The sequence below is a fragment of the Cyanistes caeruleus genome, chromosome 1 (genome assembly GCF_971803275.1).
Source record: "Cyanistes caeruleus chromosome 1, bCyaCae1.hap1.1, whole genome shotgun sequence".
NCBI classification, from domain to species: Eukaryota; Metazoa; Chordata; class Aves; order Passeriformes; family Paridae; genus Cyanistes; species Cyanistes caeruleus.
In genome coordinates this window covers 103,700,934-103,721,266 of record NC_141701.1, presented here as the reverse complement: position 1 = coordinate 103,721,266, position 20,333 = coordinate 103,700,934, and the positions used below count along the sequence as shown (strand labels likewise).

The 20,333-nt window shown below is 36.8% G+C and overlaps 1 protein-coding gene across 50 annotated transcripts in view; it reads left to right on the top strand.

Moving 5' to 3' along the window:
• Positions 1-20,333, top strand: part of CLASP2 (cytoplasmic linker associated protein 2) — a 143,902-nt gene that overhangs the window by 78,949 nt on the left and 44,620 nt on the right. For 16 of the 50 annotated variants that reach the window (XM_086846177.1, XM_086846051.1, XM_086846083.1 and 13 more), the window contains 11 exons: positions 954-1,089; positions 4,184-4,254; positions 5,787-5,846; positions 6,959-7,036; positions 7,614-7,781; positions 10,411-10,466; positions 11,574-11,744; positions 15,048-15,071; positions 17,853-17,870; positions 19,844-19,945; positions 20,081-20,107. In XM_086846177.1, the coding sequence (XP_086702303.1) occupies positions 954-1,089; positions 4,184-4,254; positions 5,787-5,846; positions 6,959-7,036; positions 7,614-7,781; positions 10,411-10,466; positions 11,574-11,744; positions 15,048-15,071; positions 17,853-17,870; positions 19,844-19,945; positions 20,081-20,107 (911 nt within the window). The remainder of the gene's footprint in view (positions 1-953; positions 1,090-4,183; positions 4,255-5,786; positions 5,847-6,958; positions 7,037-7,613; positions 7,782-10,410; positions 10,467-11,573; positions 11,745-15,047; positions 15,072-17,852; positions 17,871-19,843; positions 19,946-20,080; positions 20,108-20,333) is intronic. The other 34 variants (XM_086846285.1, XM_086846254.1, XM_086846267.1 and 31 more) reach the window with 5 other exon arrangements.

Here is a 20,333-nt window from a genome sequence, read left to right as displayed (position 1 = left end):
ACACTTCCCGGGTTGTCTCTCTGGACAAGAGACAGATGACCGTGATAGTTTTAGAAGCCATGGTGGCTAAACTGAAATGAAATCTTCACTGTTAGCATCTTGTTGACTCCTTTAAATTCAAGGGCAGAGGGGAAAACCAGAGTAGTCTTTCCCAATTCCATGTTTTCCATGACTTTTTTTATCCTCAGGAAAGACATTAGTGTAACCACTGATTTTCAGTAGCCATCTGAAACAGGAACAGCACAGAGTTCACTCTTGCTGTTCTGGTCTCCTGTTTGAACAGACCAAGGGGAAATCTTGAAGCATACAACTGCCCTTTCCAAGGAAATCAAGACTTTGAGAAAATGATAGTAACCTTTCCTAATATGAAGTCAGGAGCAGTGTAAAAGTACTCTATAAATGTTTTCATCCAGGCCTAACAACCTGGAATTTTCCTTGATCCCTAAAACTTTGATATATTTGATGTGTCATTTTCTGCTGGCTACAAATTCTTTTTATATAGTCTTTCTGCACAAGGGAAGCATTTGTTGTCACCAACAGTTAAATTACTGTGTGTGGTGTGTGTTTTTATATTTGTTAAAACTGCAAACGTAACCGTGAACAGACAAGGGAGTCAAATCTTATGGTGAGTCAAATCTTATGATTTTGGTGAGTTTAGTAGTTTTGCTTGCATTCAAAAGTAAAAAAAAAGCCTCGATAACTTATTTACAGTTTTAGATTTATACATCTCAACATGTGTTAAAAAGCAGAAATACAATGATACTTTCTGTGCACATGAAAATTTAGGCTTTTGTTTTTCATTATGAAATTAAATTATTCATGTTTGGCTTCTTCTTGTGTCTGGAAATTGTGAAATTGAGAAATTCTGTTGTTTGGAAAGATGAATCCTTAAAATCCACAATGAACTTTGTTATTTTAAGACTAAGAAATTAATTTGTGTTTTCCCTAAACAGCCACCTTTCAACTGTTCTGGGAAACAAGTTTGACCATGGCGCTGAAGCAATTGTGCCTACTCTTTTTAACCTGGTTCCCAACAGCGCCAAAGTGATGGCAACGTCTGGGTGCGCAGCCATCAGGTTCATTATTCGGGTAGGTGTTCCTCTCTCGCTTTGCCTGCTAGGAATTTCCAGGTAGTGGCCCTTGGCAGAGATAACAACGATACTGAAACACAGGTTTTTAAATCATTCTTTAATGGAGGAGTAATGTTTCTCACGGGTGGACAAATACTATGTACCATTGCAAACCAGTTGACAGCATTGCCATAGTAAGGATGGAAGAATAGGTATGAAAAAGAAGTCTGTTTTCATATTTTTGGGTTTTTTTTGTGACATGTTAATTGAAACAAATACCAAGTGTGTTTCAGAGGGTTACTGCTTTTAACTGCCTTCTTGGAAAAGACGAAGTTAAGTTAGTAGCTAAAAAACTAATGAGAATTTGAATAATGCAAACAACAAAACAAAGGTATTTATTTCTACATATACACTTTCCCCCCCTGAAAAACTTTGTAACCATAGAGTTCATGGTAAAATGTTGAAGAGGCTACACATACCTGGATCAGTTCAGAAAGCACAAGTTCATGAACAAAAAATCCAATAGAGAGTGGAATTTTTTACTTCAAGAACTTTCTAAACTAAATCCTTAAAGTTATAGCATACGGAACAGAGGAGTGCAGGGAACAGTGAATGTTCTTTGAGCATCTTGTACTAACTGGTTCTCAGGCAAGATATTTAGAGTTTTGGGACTTGTACTTATACTTGGGTGTTTCACAGAAGGTGGGAGATTGCCTGTAGTTTCTCCATTAGAAGTTGTGGTGTTCTTAATGCCAGGCACTTACTGCAATTTTGTGTGATCTCATCTGTGGTTTTAATTTTGTAAGTTGTTGGAAAACCTAAGAGGCTTCATCACTTAGACCTTTCATTGCCATCTTCGGTATGGTTTGGAATGTGTACTTGCTCTGTCTGTGCCTCTGAGAATGTGCTCCGAGACCTCTGCATTCATGAGCTTTGCATCAGCACTTGGGCTAAGACAAAATCCCTTGGCATTTTTTCCCCATACTCTCACACTGCACTCTGAGATGGCACAGACTTGAGAGTGAGGGAAGGAATACACCTTACACAGGATAATAAAAGCTGTAAGAGAACAATACCATTTGCAGTCGTATAAGACAAGCTCAGGCATGTAAGAAATTGTAAGCATTCACCAATTACATTAAATTTGCTTTATTGGTTCAGTTCATTTGAAGACAAGCTTACACATCAGCTATAGTTGGCCTGATTTTGTTTAAATTTCTATTTTTCTTAGCTGTGACTTAACATATTGTATCTGAAGCATAAAAACAAGAAAATCCTGTCCACAGTGTTCAAACACCCAACCAATAAATGGTATATGTGAGGTGTTACGGGAGAAAATTTGGGTTTCAGAATTAAATATCAAAGAGAAGTGCAGTCCCATCTCTCTTTGGACTTCTGTCCTTTGGGCTAAATGAGAATTGATCAGGGATCTTTGATCAATTGAATATTTAGAACCCAAGCTGCTGCAGTTTTTGGAGTCAGTGTTTTACTCAAAAATTCCCACCAGCATCCAGTGACAGCCAGTTCAGTTCCTGATGCTTTACAGTGTAATTGCTGTAGAGTGAGTCTGCATAAAAGCAGGGAGGCTGTATTATACCAGTGATCCTGAAGACTTTCATCTCATCTTTGTGCCTTCATTGGATTTTGTTTTTCTTCTCCAGAAAGTTCTTACTCTGCAGTCTGATTTCTCTTTCTTCACTCTTAGTACATCAGGAAGCCAGTTTAAAAAAAAAAAGGTGGGGGGGCAGGGAGGGAGTCATGGAGAGATGGTATGGTGGCAGAAATCTTCTTCAGAAGGTGATGGGATTCAGGTTTGTTAGCTGATTTTTGAAGTGGTTTTGCGGGGAAGCACATATCAGTACATCCTTAAAGGAGTAGCAGATGAAATGTGACGTCTTAAAAACTGAATGAAATAAGTCTGAGGTTTTGATTCCTTGGCAAAATACTTTCTAGAAATTACAACATCAATAGTTTCAAAGACTTTGAATGTACAGGTTTCTCCACCTGTAAAAAACTTTATTTTTAACCTTGATTTGCCTATTTCTGGAAGTCATATGCTTCTTTTCAATTTGCAAGTTTATACAAAACACAAACAAACCCCCTAAAACTGTGTTTAAGAGTATATCAGGACAAACAACTGTAACTGTTAGGCTCTTCCAGAGTTTTTGATTAATTCCTTCCTAATTCTAAAATTGGCAGTACTCCGTGAGCTGATGATTATCTCTGCTTTTTTTTGTGATTTGTGTGTTTATATCCTGCAGCTGTGATACATGAGAGAGTAAGAACTCTTCAGTACTGTGCTTCTTAAGATCTTGGATTTTTTTTAAATTTGCCTACTGTTTGACACTGCATTGGGGACTGTTTACTGTAGGTATTTAATCAAGAAAAGGCTAAAGAAATTAACTGAAAATAGATTTGTTGAACCACATTATTCTTACTTGGAATTAAAATGGTAATGCTTTGTGTCCACAATTAGTTAAGAAAAGCTGAAGTAAGGCAGCTTTAATTCTGAATTAATGTAGTTTTATCTTATGCATAGCTTAAGCTTTCTTCTCCCATCAGGTGTTTCCATATAGATTATGTATATAAGCTTGTTTATATGTCAGTGCTTTTATTACTTTATTGACATATTTCTCATTAAAGGAAATTTGGTCCTTGTGGCACTAATCATACTGATCCTTGTAAGAATACCCATATTTTCGTATTTATTGATTCACTTTTTGCACTATAACCCTGACTTTTAAGATGGCTATGTCTACTACTTTTTTTTCCTATGGCAAAACTAAAATAGCATCAGCTTTCAGCTCCTTTGAGGCGATGGCTACATTTGAGCTGCTTCTATTACTTTTGACAGCAAAGTATTGCATATCATGATGTGATTTTGGATGGCACTGAAAGTGGTTTTTGCTTGACCTTTTGGTATAAAATAGCTTTAATCAATTGCCATTCTAACAGCAGTCTTTCATTTAATAGTATTCTATAATTTAGTTTTAGTAAGCATTTTAAATTATTGCAGTTTTTATTATGTTGTCAATTCTGTTTGAATTAATACAGTACAAACTCAGATTTCAGGAATGTTTTTCTCATTAACCGCGTTGTCCTTTTTTTGTCAGCATACTCATGTGCCACGACTTATACCTTTAATAACAAGCAACTGTACCTCAAAATCAGTTGCAGTTAGAAGGTGAGTACATCATAAATGAAAATTATTGAAGCTGTTGCTTTTTAAAATATGATTATCATATGCTGAAAATTAACTAATTAGAATATTCATGGCCATAAAGGGTAAACACACAAACCTGTTACCTAGTAAACTGCAAACTAGAAAAATTAATTTCAGCCTTGAGACAGTGGCAGCTACCTTAGGACATGGAGCATCCATGTGTTGTTGTGTTCAACAACTCGGCTACATCTCCAGCATGTTGCTTTCTCCAAGAATGTGATGCTCGAACACTTAGGTTGGCTCTTGAGAAAATGAATTGTTTTTTGGTGGTGTCATTTTCTGCACCAAATCACACAAAAGCAGTTAATGCTGTTTCTGGACCGACACTAGTCCTGAAGGTGATGTCACTGTGTGTACACAGGAAACATCTGAATTACTTTCTTTGAGTCTAAGCTGCTTTTGCATCCAAAGCAAGCATTACCTCAGTACTGTACTGTACCATACTGTACTGACCTGACACAACTTTGGGTTGGACTGCAAAACAATTTGCAGGGCTTCAGTTGCCTCCATGTGCTTGTGGCTTTACTGAGGATCATTAGACTGTAGGTGGCTTTGGTACTGCAGTTCACAGTTCAGTATCAGTGAAGGCATTGTCTCCATACTGCTTTCATTCTTTTGGAAAGACAGCAAAACACTAGATTGGTTGTAATAGTGATAGCACAGTGAAAAGCATTTCAGGGTTTCTTGCCATGCCCTGCTGGTGTCCAAAGGATTTGGACAGAAAAAAAACCCAAATTTGTCCCTCCAGAACAGGTCAAAAATGCTGAATAACCAGAAAAAGTGATAGTTTCAGGCTGTTAAGTTCACTACATGTTTGAAAATTATCTGCACCTCCCTAATCTGTGTCAGTTTGATTTTTCTTGAAGATGTAGCTTCAGACATAGTTTAAAAGTATGCCTTTTGCTAATGGTGGTTTGCTAAATTGTCAAGATTCCCAAATTAATAATGAATGCAGTTACATAACTTCATTAATACAATGCCAGAAAATCTTTTGCAGTGCTTTCTACATGCAGAGCTCTCTGCTAATGGTCTTGTGTTTTCCTTTATGCTACATACTCAGTAATGACAGATGGAAGGATGAAAATAGGGTTTTGGACAGAAGTATACTGCCACAGAAATACCATATTTTGTCTTTAATATTTTTTTTTATATTAGGATCTTATACTCTGTACAATATTTTCAACATCATTAATTTATGTCTGTTATTTTGAGACTAATACAGTTAACACAGGGTATGTGTAATAACATGACTTGAACAGCACATCATTAATTGAACCACATCTATTATTTTGAAGTTGGAGATTAGTTAGCCTGTGTGTTTGCTTAATATGCAAAATATTTTAACTTTCCAGTAAGATGACCAATGCCCTTGTTTGACAGATAAATGTACTTTTATTTCATTTATTTCCCTCAGGGGAAAGAGTAAAGTTAGTGTTTATTCCACAAGCACATTAGAGAAATAAGTAATTATAACTTGTGTTCTGTGTTTTTAGGCGCTCCTTTGAATTTTTAGACCTGTTATTACAAGAGTGGCAAACGCATTCACTGGAAAGGTATGGGCTATACTTTTTTCCCCTAAAATAAACTGCTAATGTAATTTAAGACAGAAATATTGTCGTTGAATCCTTTAATTGGATTATGTTGTTCAGTGTTGGCCGGCCTTTCTGGCATAGACAGCCTTTCTAGCACAGCAGGTCATGCGGCTCATTCAGGTGCCAGGGGGAAGGAGAGCTGTATGTTCCAGCCTTGGCTTCCTGTGGCCTCCTCTCCTTACCCTTTGCCTCTCCTATCCTGCGTGTGAGCAATGCATACACAGGTAAGCATCTGTCTTTTCTCCTGGAAGGAGGAAATTTGTGTGTTTGCTATGGAAGAGGGCAAGTGGGCTTAGGCTGGAGGACTTTTTGTGGTAATGAGTACAGGCATACAGTGACTTCTCCAGATAGATGGGAAAATAGTACATGCATCAGTTCTGTAGGATGGTCATTGTAAACACAGGGTAAGAACAAAGAAACTAAAGGGCATCCAGAAAAGGCTCTGAAGAATTTATCCAGCTCCACATTTCTGTCCCTCAGGGTGCTCCTGAGAAAGGGGGTAATGGGGAAATCATTTATGCCAAAGTGTCTTAACCCACAAAAGCCACCACCTCTCCCCCACCCCCTAAAGAGCAAACCTCCCACCCAAAGCTTACCTTGAATTAAAACTTGTTTATCTTCACAAGTTTGTGTTCTGATGGATACTGTGCTGTTTGCTGAACTTGTATTCAGGTTTAGAACTTGTATGCCAAAAGCTTTCAGAGCTGAAAGAAAACTTACAGTCTTAATTTTTCCCCTTTTCTTAGTATTAATGTAACAGTGAAAATAGCTTTTTCATTTCAGGAAGGAAGGTGTCTTAAACAAGGTATTTTTAAACAACTTTTTAAGTGTGATAGGTGGACGTATGTCAGAAAAGTAGATTAAAATCCTTTTAGATTGAGGGAATAAGCTGACCTAAACCTTTACAGAAGGGACAGTTATGTCATCGGTGTACTTAAGTGTTTGTTTACTGTATATTTTGTAAAGAACTAGCATTGCAGCTGTTTTTCACTTGGTGAAATGTTAATTATGGTGTAAAGCTACTGCTTAGAATTTGGAGTAGCAAAATAGCATGAAGAATGTCTTTCTTCTAGGCATGCAGCTGTCTTGGTTGAAACAATCAAGAAGGGCATTCATGATGCTGATGCAGAGGCAAGAGTGGAGGCAAGAAAGTGAGTTTTGATTTATTTTGCTCTGAAAAATTGTATGTGCTAAGTGAGTGAGAGAAGGAGCTAATCTAAGGTGAGCTGCTATTCATGGCTGAAGAGGAGGACGCAAGTTTGTTTTAAAACTGACATTTCTGTCCTGAATTACTACCTAGTTTCTTTTGCAAAAGACGTTCTCAAAGTTGAGTCAGTCAATACAGTTGTGCAGCATTTAATGATTCCACTGAAAGAAGAGTTAGAAAGGTTGATATTGCTGCATAATCATTCTCCTCCCATTAATTAAGGTTTTAAACAACTGCAGCATTTTAACTAGTGAGAAGGCCATTAAATAATTCCTTTTGCTTCTCCACACAACTGGTAAGTGAATGTGAGACATTCAGAGGATAGATGTAAGTTATTTCGAAGAGATTAATTCAGTCAGTGTAGCTGGTTTCTTTTATGACTTGATGAGCATTGTTGTGTGCTTTACATACTCTTCAGTTCCTTTCACTCCCATCCATGGTTCATTCTGTAATCTTTACTTCCTGACTCCACCCTTTAAAGAAAACACGGAGCATTTACATGTGGTTATTCTTTTTTGCAGGGCTTATCTGGGTCTTAGAAATCACTTTCCTAGTGAAGCTGAGACTCTCTACAATTCTCTGGAGCCCCCCTATCAAAGAAGCCTTCAGACCTACTTGAAGAATTCTGGCAGTATAGCATCTCTCCCTCAGTCAGACAGGTCATCTTCTAGCTCACAGGAGAGCCTCAAGTAAGGGTCACTTCACTGTTTCTGAGCCAAGAAACAAATGCATTTTCTCAAAAGCAACTTATCCAGGTTCCTGTTAAATACAGAAAAGCTGCAGTTTTATTTTGTGACTTCAAATTTTTTAAATAAAAAATTCTTCTGTGGTGTTTTGCTATATGACAGTGTTACCCCAGCGAGGTGAAAAGTACAGGCAGTCTTTAACTGGACTTTAGCATGCTGTATTCATACACTCATTCCTTAACAGCTGCTTTAAACACCAAAATATCTTCAGGGTTCATATTGATGTCCAGCATTCTGATGCGCTGATTAGGTCAAGAAAAGCTGGTGTTACAGCTTTTTCATCTCTTTTCACTGGCAAGCATGAAAGGGGACTATCAACAATGAGATTTATTCAGGTTGGAGATTGGTTTGGTTTTTTTTTTCCCCTGTCTTCACAGTATTGAATATGTATCAGCAGTATTTTGCAGCTCTGCCAGTTACTACAGGGTGGGTCTGTGCTGCAGTCAGTGATGTATTAAAATGCGTAGACAGTCTTGAGCTGAATAAATTAAAGTTTTCTTAGCTACCATGAGCAAAGAAAATCTACTGGCTTTTTAGCAGAAACGTGAAGTAGTAATAGTATGTGGTAATTTTTGCCTTTAAATGCTAGAAAGTTTCCTCAAAGTATTTCAGTCTTTCAATATTTCAGATCTTAATTACCAAAACCAGAGAGCCTGTCTGCTCACTTTTGACTTGAAAGCAAAGACTGCTTCTTGCATATTGGAAGTTGCTTTTTTTTTTCTTTTTTTTTTTTTTTTTACTAATGTCTTAAATACCAGAGGTTTACCTTATATTTCCTATGATACTTGTAATTATAAAAAATTGTTTAAAAAATAATTGCCTATGATGCAAGCAATTGCCAGCACTTCATTTTCCACAAATATTTATTCAGAGATTAAATATTCTTGTTTAGATGAATCCGTGTTCCCCGTCTGAAAAGAAAAGCGCTGTTAATGAGTTACTGGTAATATACCGCTAAAAACTAAATTACAGGGAAATTAGAATCTTAAAATACTCCTAAGTCTTCAAATGTTGCTTCCCATATTGCAAGTTGTGTAAGTGCTACAGTACAGAAAATGAGGGGTAAAATAAGAAATGAAAAGAAGAGGTGATGATATTGGAAATTAATTAAATTTTAATTGCTTTATTACTACCTTTGCATTCAGATGCATGTTTTTAGTCTGTTATCCAAAATTTTATTTCTGGCTTTTAGTATAGATGCTGAATTCTTCCTGTATAGGCCAAATTAGGGAATATGGATATAATTTTCCTAGAAGTCTGATCCTCTGTGATTTTTGACCTTCTGAACTTACATCTCATACAGGTCATTAATCCAGAATTGTTTTAGAGAAGATGGAGGAATGAGAGAGAAATGTGGTGACTTCTGCCTGCCTCTATGAAACTGCTTACGTAAAATGTCAATTGAAATAGATTGTGGCAGTTGTCTGGGACTTCCGTTTGGAGCAAGTTGTAAGGTCAGGATGCACCCAGGAGCTCTACCTCAGCTTCCTTGCCTTACTTGAGGCAAGGTCCCTTCAAAACACTAGCTAGTCATGTCAGAAAAGCGAGTTTTGCTCAGAATAAGCTGCAAACACATGTTCTTCTGTGAGGATGTAGGTAATGATGGTGACTGAGGATGTAATTACTGCAGAGCACCTGAGCTAATAACTGAGGCAAATACAGTATGAAGTATCTCTTTTCTCTTTGCTTTTACGTTTAAAATCAGAAGAATTATTTTTACTAAAGCTGAGACACTAATTCAGCTTGTAATTTGACTGCTGATGAAATACTCAAGTATTTCATCAAATACAAACTTTCCCTGTCTGATATATGCTATTATCTTCTCTTCTAACAGTATTTTTTTCCCCCTGGTCTCTCTGGCTGCATTTTACCATTCCAAAGCAGGCCAAAGGATGGGCTCACAATTAAACTTGGCTAGACTGAATTATTGTGCTTCAGTAACTACTCTTTTTTGCAGTGAAAAGGAAATTAAGACAAAATGTAGAGGAAAAGACATGCAATTTTTCTCCTTTTTTAAGTTGCAGTAACCTCTACATTCCAGCAAGGGAAATGGAATCCAGCTGCTGGATGGAAGCATCAACATTTCCTTTTTTAATTTATAACTTATTTCTTGAGACATCTGGGACTGGAGGAGGCTTATGAGTTGGACACCTGTTTTTCTTGTTACTGCAGACACCACTTCACATAATGTCTTTCACAATTAAAGCTTTTTGGGTAGCTCCCAGTGTTCCTGTTTGATGGCTGATTTATAAGATCAGCCCTGTGGTTAAAACCTTGTACTGACCACCTTAAATGTTTCTGCAACCAAGTCTGGAATGCCTGAACTTTGTTAGCAAAGTGTGCCTGTCGGCAGCTGAAGGATTAGTGCTTTGTGATAAAAATGTAATTTTATAAAATATACAGGATAAGATAATACTGTTTTTCTTATCATTCTATATTTAAAGTATTTATCTATGAAATCTGCAGAGAAAGTTGAAGGGGAGAAAAAAAAAGAGACTTTTTTCCCCTCGGTTTTATTTTTGACTTTTGCATCTGATACATGAGACTTACTGGATTTATTGACTCTTTTCAGTCGGCCTCTATCATCTAAATGGTCTGCAGCCAGCCCAGCAAGTCTTGCAGGCAGAGGTAAGGTGGTAGTAATGTAGTGCAGTGCATAGTTACTGTTCTTCATGTTCTTCAAATTAAAAGTTCTGAATGCAGCATAAAATTTGACTGGATCAGCATTTACCCTGTTTCCAAGATAAATAATGGTGTATGTTACTACAGACTGTACCTGGAGCTACGATTACCTCACACTCACTTCACATTTTATGTTGTTTGAGTTGTTTCAGGTATAACACATAATTCAGTATTGATCATCTGTCCTGGAGTTTTGTCATGGAACAGTCACTCTCAAAGAAACAAAGCATTATTCTTTTGTCTGTTCATGATCAGGAAATTAAAGACTCACTGTCTCTTTCATCTCTTCCCGTGAGCTATTGCTCTTAATAAATAAATAAAGAACAACAGCCAAATGACGTATCTGTAATTCAAAGAGTTTAATTATGTGTTTAGTTCTCAGAATTGAGTAACTTCAATGTCTTTTCCCATAATGTCTTAGTAACTCTCTGAAGTAAATCATTGAGCTGCTTTTTACAAATGGACTGTAATTAAGAGTGGATACTGAAACTGATAAGATGAGTCAAGTTTAGAAGATCTAAGACAATGGTTAAAATTAAGCAAATAGTTAAAATCCGGTAAACAATAGGAAGGGAATGTGAAAATACTAAAGATTAGATCCTAAAGCATTTCAGAGTATACATTCAGGTCACCTGTTTGTGGCTTTACCTTAGCTGAAGTTTGGGAATATTTTCTGCCTTCAATATCTCAAGGAAGGATGTGAATTTTCTTACATTTGTGAATCATTTGATAATGTAATAAATCACACAAAGGTTCAGAATTATATTTGTGCTAGGGTGGGAACAGACAGTTTGCATTAAAAAATGCTAAAATTTCATGCTGAATAAATACTACTGTAAAACTAACTGTCCTTTATAAGCAGTCATAGCAAGACCAGGTCTAGTTTGCTTTTTAATCTCAGTAATTCTTGGTTTAATACTAATTTAAGCTTTTTACAGTGCTACGTGCTTTCTTGCAAGCAGCTGTCGTAGTAGATGATGTTAACCTTTTAAATATCATTTGTTTTATTCAATACCAACTCCTTTCTTGTTGTTTTTTTCTCTTTTCTGGTAGTTTCAGGCAGCAGCAAGGGCGTCCCAAGCCCGGGCACGCTGCAGAGGTCTCGCAGTGACATTGACGTGAATGCTGCCGCAGGTGCAAAGGCCCGCCACGCTGCTGGGCAGACAGCTGGAGCCGGGCGCCTCTCAGCAGCCGGGCTCCCCCCGGGGTCCTACGCCTCCCTAGGTAAGGGAAGCACCTCTGCACTGCTCTCAGAGGTTTCTGTGATTTTCTTGGTCAAAAAGTTACAGTGCAATACTCCTGGATTTGAAAAGCAGTCATCGTCGTTAGTAGCACTGGGGTGTGCCAAAAAGAGCAGGTGTTCTGAAGTATGTCGCAAACTTGCCTAGGTTTGTTTTGCTTTGTTTTTCTTGTGCTGGAAGAATGCCAGTGCAAAGAGTGTGTCCATACTATGCTATTTGAATGTCTTAAACTAGAATTACTATTAAGTGTTGGAAGGAGTGTTACCTTTACTAAACAGCAAGTGGTGAACATGCCTCTTTTTGTTTGTAAAAGTAACAGGGAAATGAGTATGAGAGCTCTTGATTTTCCATTTTTCTCAGCTTTTCAGGTATTTTACAAGAGTGCTAAACAGATACCCTGGGAGTAAGAGGTGGCTTCTTCATGAAATAGTGAAGTGTTTTACACAATAACTTACTACATTGAGTTCATAATTTCTTCCTAAAGGCATCAATGGAACTATGTGTATGCTTTACCTAGCTGACAGCCTCCATTGATACTTGCTGTTAGACACAGGAAGTGCTACAAGTGGTAAGAGCGCAGGAAAGTATTTGATAGTGGTGGTAGAGTAAGTGCTAGAACATCCACTAAATGGCCATATTAAAAGATAATGAACATGTTTTTGTTCTAATTTTTTATCTTCTCCATGCTGTAGGCATAATAGTGGGGGAAAGGAGGTTCAGTGTTCACAGAACTGGTGTTTTCTTCCCAGCTTCTGTGCCAGTTAGATCATCAAGGAGAGACTTGTTCTAATGTTATTATGGCCATAGGTGATCAGAAGAGACATAGAAACTATATAGTTCTTCTGATTTGCATTGTGTTTAGGTAGATGTTAGCATACGTGTAGGCTGTGGTTTGCAAAGATTTTGGTTGTGCTTTTTAAAATCAAAACTTAAGTTAAAAGCTATCTGAAATTAGTTGATTCTTTTCTCATCAGGGCCTGCTTGGAACGCTGTGAATGGCACTGATTTTAGTGTTAAAGAGCGAGCAATCCCGACTTAAAAGGAGTACTTGGTACTCGAATAGCAGTTTCGGATGTGGGCTCCCTCTGGTGCCCACAGAGGGGGCAGCAGAACCTGCTGGGTCGCAGGTGGACACCGATATGAAGCTGCTTGGCAGAGGGGATACACTGCTGGTTCCCTAGGGAAACTGTGGATGCCCCATCCTTGACAGTGCTCAACACTAGGCTGGATCAGGCTTGGAGCAAACCATTCCAGTAAAAGGTGTTCCTGCCCACAGTAAGGAGGTTAGAACTTGGTGGTCTCTTAGGTCCCTTCCAGCTCAAACCATTCTGTAATTCTGGAACTTAATGCCTAAAAGCCTGAAATACATGGGATGGTTATTGTCCAAGATCAGAGTATTACCTGGTGTGTTTTCATGTGCAACAAAACATATTTTGAACCTCAGGCAAAGCTAGCATTCAGAGAAGTAAAACTGGTGCAGAGCATGGTGACAAAGGGAAAAGTCAAATGGAAAACAAAGAGAGAGATCCTTCACTGTTAATGTCATCTTTTTGCTGCTCAAATGACAGGACTATATTGTCTTCAGACTTCCACAGAAAATTAGCTCTTGATTGGAGTATTGGTTTGCTTTTAGAACATTTTAAGCAATATCTGATTCATGCGAAGAATTTTGTAAGCGAGGGTTGAGAAGAGCACAGAGGTTTCTAGTGAAGTAAACAGTAGTGAATTTATACAGGAAAATAACAGAAATAGCTTATTCACTTTGTAATTTATTGATGAAGTGATTGAGGATGGGGGAAAGATATATTAAGCAATAAGTCTAGGTCCTGTTCATTTGAAGGATTGGAGTTGCTGGAAAGCTTTACCTTGCTAGAAGATGCAGTCATGTGTGGAGAGCAGTGTGATGGTCATTTGAAATGGCAAAATAACATAATGCTGGCAAAGTACAGTAAAAGCCAAATCCTAGTGCAGACAGTGAAAGGGCAGTGGTAGTCAAGGAGACCAAGGTTTGTTTGCAGTCACATAAAAGCAGTACTGCTTGACTGATCTTGGCTCAATTTCCCAACAGTTTTTTGACTGTGGTAAGGTAATTTGAATGATACAGACGATGTAGACAGTGTGACTGTTGCTTATTGTGGATTAGCTTTAAAATATTGTTTACTTTTAGTTTTCAAAAGGCATCCATAAAATGAATGGAATGCAAATTCAAGCATGTGCCGTGTTTCAGAAAATGGGCTAATTTGTCAAGTTCTTTCCTCTATTTATTTTAAGGGATTTATTTATAGTAGCCCAAATATGGAAAGTTAAATGACAGAACTATCAAGCTAATGCTGACCATGGTCTGAAAAGGCCTACGCAATGTTATTTTATTTCCATAACGCTTTCCACTTCCTTTAGGTGTTGCAGTCAGTACCAAAATAAATGACATTGTCTCCTAGAGCTTGAATTTATTTTCAGCCTGGCTTGCAGAGAAACATCCACCTTTTGCTTCCACCAAAATTTAAAGCTCAGAATGCCAGAAGCTTATAAGCATAGTAATCCATAATTGTGTTCACCCATCTCTTCCCTTTTCATTATTAATAGAAGAACTCTTGCTTATTTATGATCTATTAAAAGACTATTCTAGAAGCAGGAGGGTACTCTCCAGTTATTTTAAATATTGACTGTCTTTGACATCCTTGAGTATTAATGTCCTTGTTGAGGAGGCTTGAGCTGTAATTATATATGTCTCGTGCTAAATATTTTAATTTTGATGGTTACTGTCAGAATATTTATGCACTACCTTCCAGCTGAACTGGTAAATATTTAATGCTTTTAAACCAGAATGAAACTTTCTCTCATTTGTCTTCTGTCTTAATTGTGCTATTTTTTTTCCCTTCTGTCCCTTACCCCAGGTGGGGCTTCATGCTCAGAAACAAATTTCATAAGAAGTATAAATATGTGGTTCAGTTATGATATAAATATGTACTGATGCTTCAGTAACTGTTTACACCTACAGTGAAACCATTTATGAATGTTTTACTTGTAAGGGTTTTCTCAGATTTGGAATATACAGAATCAATTTCCTTGTGCAGGGTACTTGTATCCTGTTTTGTAATTTTGTACCTTGCACTGAGCAAAACCAACTTTGCTTAAGGTAGCTGTACATGCATTAATTAGATAAACATGTCTGCTGTATTTAATATTAATGTATTTTCCTCAATTAATGTTTTATGACTTTGCTGTGAACACCTTTATTCTAACACACTAAGTTTTCCATGTTTCTTTGCCTGCTTTTTCAACAAAGAGGATACTTCTGACAAGATGGATGGTAAGAAATTATTTAGTCTGTCCTCTAATTCTGTTAAATATCTAATAAAGTGTCTTTTATGTAAAAGTAATATGTTTAATATATTTCTGTTTATTAACAAATTACTATGCTGTGTCCACTAATTCCTGTGTAATCTTGATGTATTATTATATGTGTTATTGCTGTATTTGTCAATTTTGTGAATGTTTAGTCTGTATCAGCAACAGAAACATTATCAGAAATGTGACATTACTCCTCTTTCTTTAAAAGAAGCTCTGTTAATTACAGAGCAGTTTTGTAATCTTTACATGCTGATTTAAACTAGCTAAATACGTGCTTTTAAAATTAATCTAGTTGCAGTTTATTCCATAGTTTTACATGTGAAGTCAATTTTTTTCACTTAGCAGAAAAGCAGTGGGAGAGCAGAAGATGCTTGACCATATAAGTATAAAAAAAGCAGAAACTAAAAAAAAAATCTCCTCCATCAAAATGATCTAGCTTTGCTACATAATTTTAAGTGCCTTTAAATTCTGTAGTACAAAGTAATTCTATTGAGGAATCATTTGTGAAGAAGACCTACCTGTTAAAATAGCTTACCAAATATTCCACCTAAGTTTTAGCACTTGATTTTTCTTAATTCACTCTGTTACAAACATATGGAGGGACTGCAAAGCAGTTGAGCATCAAGCTTCTCATAGGATTTGTCTGCTTCAGGTGTGTGCAAATAATGCTTCACATATAATAAAGTGACAGTCCCAACCTGCTGCTCGTTGGTGCTTGTAGTTCTAATTTATTGCTTGGGAGCACTTTAAAAGCACTTAACAAGTTTGCTGCTTACCTAATATTTTGTGTCACGTATTTATTAACTGTGCATGTTTGGAACAACAAGTAGTTTATTGGAAGCAAATGTATCTCATGAAAATGAAAAGAGTAAGAAGGTAATCTCTAACCCAGAATCCTGAATAATTTCCAAACACAGATGCTTCTTGAAAGAATTGGAGCTGGTTTTGAGCACTGAAGGTGTCAAGACTAGTTTGATAAAATGAGTAACATTTGTACAGGATAGTAGCGTCTGCATTGCTTATTTTCATAGTACATTTCCTTAGGCTATGTATAGTAGGCTTTATTTATAGCTGTTTGTTTATGGCTTTTATTTATAGTAAATCTTGAGCTTTGGACATTGTCACCAGAAATAAAGGTTCTTAGGACCATGTAGGCTTTTTTGTTTGTTCAGAAGTCACAACTAATGATATGTTGCACATCTCTCTTTAAAACCAGTTAGGGAAGTGCTATACAATTATCAGAGTAACGGGGTGGGGTTTTATTCTAGAGGCTATCTCTAGATATGATCTTGCAAGATGGAATGAAAACAGCTTAACTGTCCGGCTGTAGTGGTATGATACAGCTGTTCTGATCTAATCACCACCAGGAGGAACTAATCATTTTTCTTTTTCCCACTAACCTTGTCCACACATTTTTTTTATCTCTTCTTCTGTTAGCACCTTGTGATATTCCATTATTGATTACTGTAGGTGAACAAACTCCGTAAAAGTGACTAATATTCTGTTACTTAGCTTTTGGAGCTGTCAGTGAGCCTTTAGTGATCCTAACCAGATGGTAGCACAAGGCTGAGAGGAAAGAGAAGTAGAACCACCTCTTTTAAGAGCAGCTGTCTGTTAGCCAGTCTTAGGTGTTGCATAGAATCTGCCTTCCGAGATCCAGCTCTGCAAGACTATTGGAGGGGTAGCTCAGAGTTTTGGGGGTTTGGTTTTTGTTTGGTTTTGAGTTTTTGCAGACTGGCAAATTTGGTCTGGAAAACTTTGAGACACTCCTATGTGTGTGTTACTGTAACTGAGTTTTGTGAAGAAGCACTGAAATATACACTGAACTTTTACACTATTGTTTTAGAGGGAGTTTTTAAAAACAGTTCCATGGAGATACTGTAATATGAGAAAACTTTCCCATCAAATCTGACTAATTTCAGGGTAGCCAAAGACATTGACGAATGTTTTCATCATTGTAGTTCTCTTGCAGAGCTGAAGTAGTAGAGAGTGAAAATAAAAAAGGGAGTACCCTTCGATTTTTTTTTAGGGGCATTTAACATTTTTGTCTTTACTAGTATATATTTTATTCCATAGTAAGATCTGTTTCAAAGGAACTTAGAGGAAGGAGTGCCAATGATCCAGCATCTCATCAGTTCCTAGGTACTGATGGGAGAAAGGCTTGTCTGACTCTCACCTTGGCAAAAATCAAGCCTGGTTAAGCTCAGCATACTTACCCACGTGTGATCTGATTTCAGCAAGCTCATATTCCTTCCAGTCTCTCAGCAAGACTTGATCTTGTGCATGTGTATTACCAGAGTAATCACAGGCTTAATTCAGAGAAATCCTTCTTGCTGGCAGTTCCTATTGAATTATCACTGTCCAGTGTGGGAAACACTGTCTCCGTGCTTTACTCTGAGGTTACGTATAATAGTGTGTTTCATGTTTTCAGAAGAGCTTGCATTACAGTATTTTTAATGTCTGTTTTGATCTGTAATTTTGTTGTATATGTAATTTTGTTGACTGATCTCACAGATGTAATTTTTTTCTATTGAACTTTTTGTGGTTTGGAAGGCAGTGATGTGCATTGTGTTTTTGTAAATTACTATCTGTAGTATGGATTCAGTTATGGAGTTGCAACACAAAAGCTTGATTTGGCTTGATAAAATTTGTCAAGATTCCCAAGATTAATCTCAAAAAGAAATATACAAAGCATAGTATTGTTTGGAATATCATGTATTTTATTATTTTTTCTGTTTAGGAACAGCTTCTGAAGATGGTAAGAAACTACTTTGTTAGACTAGCTAATATTTTCAGCTTCATATTTTCATTGATACAAATGAAGCTTTAAAAGTAGAACTTGGTGTTTCTCGGGCTTTGTGGAAGTTCATAACAGATGTGGGCTTATGGGCTAACAGCTTATGCATCTAATACTTGGTTGTCATGTACTATTTTTGAAATTCTTTTGCTTTTATTTTTATTCTCAGTTACTCATCTGCAGTCTTAAGTACCATTGCTTAACATTTCTACTGTGAAAATACAGGGGCTTTATAATTTTGCATTTGTTTTTTAAAGCAAATCTTGTCACAGAATATTTCATCAAATGTGTTCATGCTCTGGGAAGCAGGTGCTACTATTACTCATCTCTGTGAGACTTGGAAGCTAATTTTCAATCTATTATTAGCATTTAAACCTGCTATTAGTGAATGGATGTAGAGACTCCAAATGAGTTAACAGTTAATTTAACTCACAGACACAAAGTGGTTTATTTTACATTGATAAAACTGAAACAGATTCCAGGTGGTGTTTTAATGTAGTATTGCAATAGTGGCACTCTGTATTCCTAGGTTTTGGGCCAAATTCTGAATGCAGTTACATGCCTTGCAGTCTCACAGCACTCAGTGGGAAAACATTGCCATTGCACAGGGATAACTAGTAGAGTTTGGACTGGTTAATCTAACCACTCTTGCTAAGCCTATTGTTTTCTAATAGTTTAGTGAATAACCTCCTTTATTCTGATTCTCTTCTTATAGACACTCATCTGTGGCTATTCCCTCTACTTGGATGAATAATACTAACTTGGTTGCTCTCCAAATTCTGCTGTGGAAAGCCTAAAGAGGCTAGAACCAAATAATAGTCTGTGTACCTAATTATTTTAGGTCAAATATTGACTCAGCATGTCTAGAAAATATTTTAATTATGCTGTGTTTGAAAGTGTTGAGCTTGTTCAGCTAGATCAAGCCTGTACAGACTTTTTGGGGTTAGTTCTTGCAACTTAGAAGAATTACGGTTAGCATGAGTTTGGTTTTCATTTCATTTTTCTGTTGTTTGAGAGGTTGGCTTAGGAAATGTAGTATACAACACCACTATTTTATTTTATGAATCATCTTTCAGTTAGCTATAATTCATACAACTGGGGGGTTCCTTTCTTTTTGTAATTTGTATATGCTGGATGTTAGAAGAACATGGCTAGCAACACAGAAAGGTTTCACCAAACCCAAGAGAATTTGTTATTTGGCATTCTAGAGAAAAGTGAATCTCTTGTTTAACTTGTAGATACTTAGATTAATTTGTCTCTTTCTCGGCTTTTCTGTCTGTTGGGGAGAGTAGTGTTTCTTTATATCATGTTTTCATGAGAAGTACATAAATGTATTTAGGGTTTGCAAAATGCTCTAGAAGGTTTGGGAAATCCTGCAGAAGTCTGTATGACCAGGGCCAGGACAACAGTAGAATCTTCAGTAATAAAAAAGCTAGTATTTAGATTTCTAAAAAGAGGAGTGAAGTTAGGAAGAAAGCTCAGAATCCAATTTTGTAGTTTTATGACAGCCAGAGTAGAATTACAAGCTCAAGTAATGGTGAGAAGACTTTACCTGATACAGCAACATTAGTGTTTGCATTGCATTGTATTGAGTAAACTTCCCCTTTTTTTAATGTAATCAACATACATATGTTGGAAAGCAGAACTAGCTAGCCAGTTCAGGGTGTTGAAGGTGTAATGTGCAAATTGTTTGCTGAAACATGTAGCATCAGAGAAGTATTCTGCTTCCTCAGCTATTAAATTCCTCAAGGTGTTCAAATTTCTACTAATTATCCCAAGCGAATTGTCACCAATTGAGTTACGTTGCGCTTCTTTTATACGCAGAAACTTAAGAAAATATTAATTCTTAATAAATTAATAAAAATAAATTCTACTTATGCTCTGCTTCCTACCTGACTGTGAAAAACTGATTTAATGCCATTTTTCTTTTCCAGGTCGTATACGATCAAAGCTGTCGACCCCTTCTGTTGGTATTGGAAATTCTAAAACAGATTCCAGAGGACGGAGTAGAACCAAAGTGGTGTCACAATCTCAGCGTATGTATTTTCTGTTTATCAGTTATACCTGATAAAGAGGCCAAATGTTTAAGCATATATTCATTGACCAATGGCTACAGTCAAAGTTAATTTTAAAAATAAAGCTACATACTGAGTTGTTGTTCTGTGCCTTAGGTTCATCATCGCCAGACCAAAATGAAGGTATTTTTTTTCAGTGTTTTGGGTCAGTGGTATTTGCATGCTTTTCTGATTCATGTTGTTTTTCTCTGGACCAAATACTAGGTTAGGTCATAGTTTGCCAGTTAAATTAGATAATGTAGCAGGGAGTGAAATCTATCCTTAAATTCTGTCTTCAATTATAACTTCTCAACATTCTTTTCCCCCCTTTTCTGACTTACCCAACATGAAAGGCCAGTAAACGTGGACT